This window comes from Aplysia californica, unplaced genomic scaffold (genome assembly GCF_000002075.1).
Source record: "Aplysia californica isolate F4 #8 unplaced genomic scaffold, AplCal3.0 scaffold00134, whole genome shotgun sequence".
Taxonomy (NCBI): Eukaryota; Metazoa; Mollusca; class Gastropoda; order Aplysiida; family Aplysiidae; genus Aplysia; species Aplysia californica.
Window position 1 is genome coordinate 92,734 of NW_004797404.1, and position 10,682 is coordinate 103,415.

Sequence of the window (10,682 nt, forward strand, 5' to 3'; positions counted from 1 at the left end):
GAGGTGAACAACTTGTGTTTCGCGCGCTCATATGACCTTAGCAGTTGCGAGCGCCGTAAAACCTTATACTACTACTACTACTACTTAGATCAAACACCATGAAGGGGTTGTACTTGCTGGTTCTTTGCAATCCTTGAGTAGGTCCGATAAAATGTATTTTCTCTGTCGGTTCTCAGAGGGTAAAGGGTCACTATGATGTCAGTTAGTTTTGAGAAAAGAGCAATATATTTTTTTAAAAAACAGATCAAAGGTAAAAAGTGGTTTTATTGTACATTGCCTTACTTTACAGACATTACTCTGTTACTTTGTGGTACTGTCTTTAATGTGTTTTAGTTACTGATGGGTACGTTTGCAGAAAAGAGGGAAGCACATCAACACAATAACAGGCATTAAGGGCAGGCATAAATAATGAATCAATGATAAACAGACAACAACAAGAGGGAAAGGAAAGAAGTAGGACCTGTCAGTGGCGCTATCTAATCACTCACAATTTGGTTGTTGTCAGAGAGTGAATATTTTATTCATGATGATATAAGTGGTATATACCTGACAAACTGCTACACTGTCCTTGTACTCCTTGCTTACTGTTTCCGATATGCTTTCACCGAGAGTACATTGTATTTGTTTGTTATGAAACCATTGTCTATTGCGGACACAAATGGTTACGTTGGTGGTATTTCCTGCCAAGAGGGATGGTTGTGTGGCTGTGAATTGTGAAAACCATCAGTTAGGGGTTTGGGGGGAGGATAATAAGATATCTTCTTTAGATATATTAAAATATCACTTGCCAAGTGACTCATGATCCAACCTGTCCTTAGGGTGACGATGGGTCATGGAGGTCGGCCGTGGGTCAGCGATGTCAATGACCCTAACTACATTGCCGGGCGAAATGCAGTTAAAAAAGGTACGGTTAGGATTTTGCAGTTTTTTGGCGAGGTAATGTTTTTATTTTTTAAATGTTTTATTCTTAGTGGTCCAATTATAATGTTTCTCCACTGCTCTTTCAATGTCTTTTTGTCCACTGGTGTTGCATCACAAGTTATTTCCCAGAAAAACTGGTACATATATATACGCCTTTCATTAGAAAATGTAGATGAAGTTGGCACAGGTCTGTGATGGTGGAGAAAGTTTTGCCCCTATACAAAGTTTATGGGCTGATGAGTCATTTCCCAAAAAGGGTTCACCTGGTTGTGTCTTTTTGCTATACCCAATAACTCCTGCTCAAAAAAAGGATGTTGCATTGTGGCAATATGGCAACTCTGCAAGTTTGTAAAATTGCCTGTTTTTATGTGAAATTGTGTAACATTAATGTTATTTCTGAGTTATTGTGTATGCATCATTTAAGCCACTGTAGTCCACGTTTTCCACTAGAGGTTAATAAAAAGTTTGCATATACAGTGGAATCCTGTTAAAACGAGAGGGAAGGGACCAGTACGAAATGTCTGTTATAGCAGGATTCTCGTTGTAAGGGATCCAGTAATAAATCCAAAGGAAATAATAAAGTAGGCCAAATCTATGCGTTTGGTGTTCTGTTTATTTCTTTTTGTTATCTCCTCCGATGATGGCTTTGTTCAACATGACCTCTAGGTCTTTCTTGATCAAAAATTGATTCTGGTTTTTTTCTCTAGCGTTAGCAATGTTGACAGCTCGGCGTTGGCTATCAGAACGAAAGTTCTCTAGGCTAACTCACTTGCTGTGTTTTCCCCCCACCCCACCACACCCTGTGGTGCATTCCCGCGTCTGCTTGCGCACGTCTCACTTTTACTCCATGATCAATCACAGCAATGTGACCTCTCCATCCCCGCATCGGAGAAGTGAGAGGCATGATAGATATCTAGGCCTAGATAATGTAGACTAGGCTGGCCTATCACTATCAGGCAATGCGTTCTGCTTCACAATGGTGTGTCTGCGCGTGCCACACACTCCCCACTCATTCGCTCCGGCCTTCATCGTTGGCACACATGGGCTCTCCCATTCTTTGTTTCATTTGATATCCAACAAGTTTCTCAACTGGTGAAGTTTTCATGTTTCAATGGCCTATGCACTGTGCACAGGAGCAGCAATACTCCGCTATAACCGACTTGCGCGTTTATGTGATTGCAGTATTTCATTTACAAAGATAAAGAAGGGGAAAAAACGGGGTTTTAGAATGATGTCTTTATAACAGACTTCTCGTTGTTTCAGGACTCGTTATAAGTGGACTCCACTGTGTTATGTTGTATCATATGATAATGCATCATAATATTATATTACTTTGCCTTAGTGTTTGGAGTGGAGCCTGACTTGACCCGCGAGGGTGGCAGTATCCCCGTGACCTTGACCTTTCAGGAGGCCACTGGCAAGAATGTGATGTTGCTACCCATGGGAAGGGCTGACGACGGGGCCCATTCCCAGAATGAGAAACTCAACTTGTCCAATTACATCCAAGGGGTAACTTTTTGTCTTGCTTTGTTCATCGAGTCGTTAATGTAGGCTACATTGAAAAATTTTTACCCCTTTTGCCTTGATCTTTTTTTTTTTTTTTGCTGGTACTAATGGTACTCTGGTTCTTAATTAAACCCTTGAGGCAGTAGCAGTGAAGACAGTGGAGTTCGCTTAAACCGCCATCTGTTGGTTGGTTCAGTCATATTTTCAGTTTAAAGAGATTGCTCAAAAGAAGACAAAAATCAAGGATTTTATTTCTTCTTTGGGTGTACCGCTGTTTTCAGATTAACCTTATTCTGTATAAGTGGATTCCACTCTCTGTTTGCTAAATATTTTTTAGGAGGATTTTGAAGATGTATCATTTTGAAGGAAAATTTTCATTGTCTAAATAACATTTCCACATTTATTTCTTGTACATGATTTGATCTGAGTTTTCCTACAGTGTCTTTCTGAACATAACAATATGCTTTTATTTAGAGCAGTTTAGAAGAGCAATTGGAATTTAATTGAGGTTTACTTTTGTAAAGGCAGTTTTCCCTGAGCCTAAATTTAATATTGTATAGAATGTTTTATTCTTATATCACTGTTTACCCCTATTTCTTGGATATTGAACTCCTACAAAGGTAGTAACAATTTGCAGCTGTGTTTATGTAATTCCTCATCTTCACCATCTCATAGATATTTTGCTGTGGTGTCGTGGCATGTGTTCAAATCTATATTTATGAATGACATGGGTACATTGCACAGTGAAGAAGTCTGCTTTAAATGAACACAGTTAATCCAAAAAGAAAAAGTTAACCTCAAAATTAATGAAATTTGATTCTTTTGTTGTTGTTCTAATTGTGAAACAGCCTAAACTGGTGAAAATGTGGCGGTCCCACAGATTTCAGTTTAAGTGATAGACTTCTCAGTATTTCACTTTGAACGATTGAATATTGACATAATATGGTACGTCTTTAATTTACCGCTTAGAAATGTTTTGAAAGGGATGTAAATGCTACAGGAAGGAAAATCATCAAATTCTTTCTTCTTCTCTCCAGATCAAGATGTTTGGAGCATACATGGACGAACTGGCAAAGCTGTCAGCATAGGTCAAAAGTCAGCGAGTGGAGTGTGAGCCCTCTGGGAAATCTACTGAGTGGACAAATCATCTGGTCATGGCATGAAGCTCTTGTTTTGCCAATTTTTTCCCTACCATTGCAAGAGTGCCATATTGGTGACTCAAGGGCTTTTACGTATTTGAATTCCAGTTTCATTTAATGAATGCAATATATATACCAAAAAACCACATCATATTCAGGATGTGTTTTTATTTGCTGAGGTCCAAGTTTTGGTGGCAGAATTAATGCTCTGCTGGGTTGTTGTTTTTTAATGTATACACAATCTTTTGCTGTTTGGTTTGGTTGTAAATAGTCTAAATCTGCTCAGGAGCTAGCTTTGTAATACAGAAGGCAACAAGTTTTGTTTGTTTCTTTAGAACATATAAAACAACTATTTCATTCAATAAGTAGAGTTCTAATGTCTACCAAAAAATGGGAGTTGGGTTCAAGATTTTGATCTCTTTTTCTTTATAACTCTGTCCTCAAGGTCTTTAAACCGATTTTATCTTCTTTCTTTCATTCCACTTGGTATAGTCAGCAATTGAAATGTTGTTACAAAGTGTTGTTTCAAATTTGCTATCTTTTGTGTGCATCAATTTTACATTACAGTTTTATATGATGAAATTCTGTTTGTTTTATCTTCACTCATTTTAGTTTTAGGATTTTTTCCCCATGTCTCTAGTGTAATGGATAGGGCACTTTGCTTGGCATGCAGAAGAAATGAGTCTGATTCCCTAGAGGAGACGTTATTTTTATAAAATGTCTGTCTTTCTGGTGGGATGCAGTTGCCCACACAACCAGGGCTGGCCTTTACTGTCAGGGTTTAAACACCCCATTGTTGAGTTATACAAGTCTGCTCTCAACAGTTTTGGCTACACAACTGTGAATAATGCTTTTACATAAATATTCAGACATGCAGATGTATGTAATCAGCTTATTACAACCTGTCACTACATAAGTGAAATCCGAATGTGCGGCCAAGGACTCCTGGCACCCTAATATATATGATATCTAGTTGTTTGTTTTTACAAGATGTAGAACTTAGTTGTATTTTTAAATCTTGAATAAAGAAAAGCTCTGACCTGATAACTGTCATTTAGTACTACGAAAAATGTGTACGTTAAGAATTTTCTCATGGTACAACTCTTAAATATGTCTTCTCCCTGAGTGAACCAAATGTGCATAATAATTTTCCTTTGAGACAACACTTATGACTGAAGCCTCAATGTTGTGTATCCCCTGAACACCTAGTCCTAATGGCTACATTCCTGCAGAAGGAAATGGACCCATTTTACTTTTACTTCCTTGAAATGTGCCTTGATGTACTTTGAAATGTTGAGCTTCGACGCCATTTGAGCAGGTATCTGTGATCATTGTACGTTTTATTTATCTGTAGGCATAGTAATAGTTGCTTGCTCATCCAGGAAAAAATCAAGATCCCTTCATAAAGATGAATGAAACTGTGCTGAGAGAGTGCGGAGACTGCGAGTGGTCAGATGGTTTGTAGTTCTATTTCTATACTATTCTTTTTATGTCAGAGTGGAAACAAAGCGAGAGGTTGTTGCTCTGTGAGAATGATATTTCATGATTCAACAGTAATTAGTAGCGTGGACTGCGATATGAGTGACTGTAACTAGTATGTCAAAGCTATTTATTTTTAAGCCGTTTTTCACACCTGGGATTGTATTAAAGATTAATAATTTGCTAGTAATGCTTTGTTTCTTGGTTGTATCGATATCTTTTAGTGGTAATTTATAGGACTACATCTTACAGTCTACCACCAATAGAGCAAAGTCTGTGAAACACAGAAATCTTTTAGTTGTACATGTTACAAGTAGATAAAATTTGTGACCTGAAAATCCATTTGCTATGTGCATATTTCGCTATGTGCGTGCTAGACAGTATGTACTTTTGTTTCTCTTATCAAGGGTGAATAGTTGACTGAGGCAAATCATACTCTTAGTTTCTTAGTTTTAGTTTGAGTAAAGACAAGCACACAGACAAAGTCACAGAAACTACAACTAGCCCCCTCCAAGCGCCCGCCCATCTGGCAACCGTTCGAACTTTTTGGTCTCACAGTTCACTCTGAACAGTGAGTTTTCTGTTAATTGAAGACGCATACATGAGTTCGAGCTCTGACAGTTTCAGAAAATACTTAGGCCGTTTCATGGAGATTTGTCTCAAAAGTTCTGTTAAAATCAAATGATCAAACTGAATGGGGAGCCCTGCACTATAGGCAAGGCACAGTTTCCACATAGAGCTGATATTTGCACAATGAATCAAAATCATTTACAGCAAAATGAACAGGAAGAAAGAGTGCGGGTTACATTTATGTATAATCATTTATTGTACAATTCACCTGGCACATTATCAAAATTATTATGAAAAACTTATCTGAATTTCACAAACTCACCACAGCACAGTGTTACTTATATTACCCAAACAATGAAAAAAAAACAGACAAAAAAATGTTCACACTGGTCATATATTGACCATTTATGATCGTGGAATAAACATGAGGCGCTACATATAGAAATGAAACAATATCATATCAATAAACACAATGATCAACCTGACACATAGAGTCCTGTTCAGAAAACTTGAAAATGACAGACTGTAAATGTAACGGCAGAGGTGTCCAGCAATGGCCCCACAGTCACAGAGGGGAGGGTACTGACAATAACAGGCTTGCCAATTTTGTCAAAATCTGATCAGGGAAACCAAACGTTACAAAAATGAAGAAAATAGCACCAAATGGGGCTGGTTTTGGTGCAGTGAATGCAATGTCCTCTCAAATTCCAGACTGAGAAATCCAGGGCAGTTGGCAAGCCTGTAATATAGTGATATGGGTGCCTGCGTGTATGTGAAAAAGAAAAGAGGGCTGTCTTTCAACTGTCGTAAAAGTTTTATGGCACTTGCTATACAAACTGGTCATATTAGGCTGAAGAAAACATACTGCCACACACAACTGAAGTGCGTCACGAAAAAAGTCAGGCCCTACTCTTTATTTCCTATCAGTGATTTCACTGACACGACTAGACGTGAGGAGTCGCGAGGACCCTAAAAGATGTGCGGGCGAGCAGCACTTCTTTTTCGCGTGCAGACAGGCTCGCCCTGCGATCTGAGTGTTCCGGGACGAAAAAAAAAGTGGAGATAAAACAAGAGGGGGGGAGGGTGTGACCACTGAGCTGTACACGCCTGCTCAGCGCCATTTTTTTTTACACTGACCTATGGGATCCCCGCTTCCGACCTAGCTGCTTGACCGTTTCGAGGTGTACTTCAGTTATGCGGGCAGTATATTTTTAGCCTAAGTGCCACAGATCAGATGTGTTACCAGAGAGTAACATGCAAAAAAAAAAGAAAAAAAAAAGATACAAGGATGATATATTAGATAAGATAGAAGGAGCGGACCACACCAGAGCACCTGCCAACCACCCGAGAGGGGGCGAGGGGAGGAAGGGAGAGAGATAGGGAGCGAAAGTAAGGTTTTACAAACATATTCTTTACCTCTCCTCTATATAAAAAAAGGCAGCAGGTATTTTCACGACTTGTTTTTCTCTTTGGACCAATTAGTAAACAGCTGGGTCATGCCAGAGGTGAATAAAATAAACTCTCTGCCTTTTGTCCATGCCCAGCATGCCTTCTCTCTCAATCTCTCTCTCAGTCTGTCTGTCTGTCTGTCTGTCTGTCTCTCTCTCTCTCCCTCTCTCTTTCTCTCTCTCAGTCTGTCTCTCTCTCTCTCTCTCTCTCTAAGAATGGCAGATGCGAATCCCCATCCCTTCGAAGTGGGACAAATTTTTAAAGCGTATTGTGCGTTTGCGGAAGAATTTTGGAAGTACTGCAGTAGGCCTACAAAATATGTTTTCAGCAAAAAATCCTCGAAATCAGTCACTGCCAAGAACAACACAATCGAAGACGAGTCGAAACACTACCCCGCAGAGTGGCAGTAGGCTTACAGCTTGTGTTCATGTCTCTTTACTTTAACAAAGGTTTATTAAAGCTTTCTAGGGGTTGAAAATGGTATTTTTCCATTGCCGCTTACAATACGCAACACAAACACGGGAACATCAATCCTGACGGTATGATCACCATCCTATAGATATTCTGCTCTAATTTTCCAGCATTACGCGTTTGATAGTAGAGTAGAAAGCCGAAACCAGAGCACAATTTCACTTTTAAGCAAAAAAAATCAAAGCAAGTCTCTCTCTCTCTCTCTCTCTCTCCCGCCCTCCCTCCCTCTCTCTCTCTCTCTCTCTCTCTCCACAGATTTCGGGATGTAGATCTAGGCTACGGGTTTTGCAAGGGAAAGTTGGAGTTGGAAGCACTCTTGGCACCTATCATATTGCAAATCCGGAGGTTTTGACACCTTAATCAGAATGGCGTTAAAACAAGTCAAAAATCGGAAACAAGATCTTGATCTACCCCAAAAAAAAATCGAAGTGTATACAGACCCGGTAACCGGGAACAAAGTCACGAAGTATACAGACCCGGTAAGGGAACTCTTTTGTGATTTCGGAAAGTTTCAGCGCCCAGACCCGGTAGTGTGTGTGTGCGTGCGTGTGTGTGTGTGTGTGTGTGTGTGTGTGAGAGAGAGAGCAGGGGGAAGTGCTAGCAAAATGTATGACATGCCCCAGTTGGCAGGAGGGAACGAGAGAGATGTATAGACGTCTAGTGGGAAATAGGTGGGGAGAAAGAAAGACAGAGACAAACAAAGAAAAAGAGAATGCGAGCAACAGAGCGAGAGAGAAATAGAGAGGATGACTGCTCGAGAGAAATTATGACATTGTTCTTTTCTTCAAATTGTAATTCCTCCAACTCCAAAACGGAGGAAAAACGATCGTTCATCGAAAAGACATCCGCAATCTTCATTTAGATCTAGATCTAGATCTAGGCTAGCCTCGAAACTAGACCAAGGATTTATGTCTGTCTGTCTAGATCTAGATCTAGACCTAGCCTAGGCCATAGATCTACCAGAAGAACCTAGGTCTACCCTGAGCCAAGAGGGCGCTGAAACTTTCCGAAATCACAAAAGAGTTCCCCTACCGGGTCTGTATACTTTGTGACTTTGTTCCCGGTTACCGGGTCTGTATACACTCCCCAAAAAAATTGCTTAGAAAATCTAGACCTCTGCAGTAAGAGCCGATATGTCTTTGAGAGGTGGTGAAAATGTGCGTACATTTTTATTCCATGACATGTCGTGAAAATACCAGCTGCCATAAAAAAATAAGTATAAAACTACAGGTGGATATAAGGCTCTTTCACACAGCAATATACCTGATGCCTGACAACAGTCATATGATGAACCTGTAGCTCACAGACATTCTCTACATCAGAGAGCATCCAAAAACTAATTCTTCCAAGCTAATTTAGGCATTGCTATGACGAAAAAAAACTGATCCCTTTTCTCCACTTTACATGCCATCATTTAAAACTGATAAAGCAGAGACACAAAGCTGACCCTGACCTCAATCACTTTAGATACAGCTTGTGGTTTCAAACTTTGACTGGTCATGGCGTAATTGATCTAGGTATAATTAATTCAACAGGCACTATAGATACAAAACTTGTACAAAACAGATCTCTGTGCGCATTATTAAGGTTGTTAGCACAAAAGTTTAAGTTGCCCACAGTTATCAGGCTAACAAAGACAGACAACCCTTCATGCTATAGGGGAAAAGAATTCAAATTTACACATGACGGTCTGGATCAACAGCACTATCAAATATGGCTAATACATGTACAATAAGACAAAGGCAGATTCTGACTTTCATAAACATGTACAATCAGACATGGTTCAGCATACACTGAAACACTCAAGTTTCCCAATACTTAAAAATTACAAAACAATTATGACCTCTGTGAGCTTTATGTACAAAAGAAAGAGCAGCAAATAAGAAAATGATGATGAATATTTCCCCTTGGAACCTCTACAATACAAATACAAAGCGCCAGGGAGCTCATAAAAGAATGATAAAAACTTTCCTTTTTTTTCTCCACAAAGAACGAGAACAAAAGCCTCGACTTCGGTTTACAAATATTTCATTACAGAATGAGCAATTCAGCAACTCTAAGCACTATTAAATGTATTCCTCATTAGCATGCTACGACAATGGTCTTAATATTAATCACACTTAATAAGCCTAAATCAAAGTGACCCACCACAGTATTCCATGACAGGGTTAGGTGATAAAGCACAATATCTCATTATACTCATAGCCGTTTCTCACTATTGCCAGAACCCATAAAGACAGCAATGGAACACCTATCTGAGAATACAACAAATCACAAAGCGCTAGATTGCAGATAGAAATTTCGGCAAATTTGAGTGTTTGACTTATTGTATTGATCAACTGCCTTAATAATGGCCACTTTGGTCTTACGTTAAGTGTAATTGCTGTTATTAAGCATTTTCTTTTATTTGTAATCTTTTTCTTTTTAACTGAATGAGCACAATGACTTGGGAGTTATTACAAAACGTTATTAGTTAGCACCTGAAACTATATGAGCCACAATTAAGACCAAATAGAAATGAGGCCCCACATTTGACATGTACTATTAAAGTATTTTTTAAATAGTACAAGTCTACGGGCTGCACTAAGCAAGTCTATGACACACCCTACAAACCCACCAACCCTTGCTGACTCATGACATGTGTTGTTTGTTTGCTTAGTAGAGGTTTTACGGCGCTCGCAACTGCATAAAGTCATATGAGCGCCAAGGGGAGGATGTCAACAGAGAAGTCCTTACAGGGAATCGGGCTTACTCTACTCACCTCTTTACCTTCAACAGCACGAAGTCTGCTTAGACTATCAAGGCACCCTGGAAATAGCGGGTCACAAGAGTGTGACAAACATACAAAAGAAGTAGAGGAAAAATGACGATAGCAAGGAAAGAAAAGGCAGCAGTTCCCGGTTGCAGTTCAGGCAGTTATGAGCATGACAATCTACTGTGCATAAGAACTCATTAATGTCCCCCTTTGGGAATGGCCTAAAGACACCTTAGTCAGTAGCACCGCCCGGGGGGGGGGTAGACATGAGTTGGGTGTTGAATATACAGTGACAGCGGGCTTACACAAACTTAAAACTCAGTACATTGTATGGTCACACAGTGAACTCAATGCAGTGTGAGTATGAGTCTAGAGTTTGTATTTGTATACAG

The 10,682-nt window shown here is 39.6% G+C and overlaps 1 protein-coding gene across 2 annotated transcripts in view; it reads left to right on the forward strand.

Annotated features, from left to right (window-relative positions):
• LOC101858019 (cytosolic non-specific dipeptidase) overlaps positions 1-5,235 on the forward strand; it is a 22,998-nt gene extending 17,763 nt beyond the window's left edge. For both annotated transcript variants that reach the window (XM_005096643.3, XM_005096642.3), the window contains 3 exons: positions 819-904; positions 2,264-2,430; positions 3,465-5,235. In XM_005096643.3, the coding sequence (XP_005096700.1) occupies positions 819-904; positions 2,264-2,430; positions 3,465-3,515 (304 nt within the window). In that variant the 3' untranslated portion in view covers positions 3,516-5,235. The remainder of the gene's footprint in view (positions 1-818; positions 905-2,263; positions 2,431-3,464) is intronic.
• Positions 5,236-10,682: the final 5,447 nt, after the last annotated feature.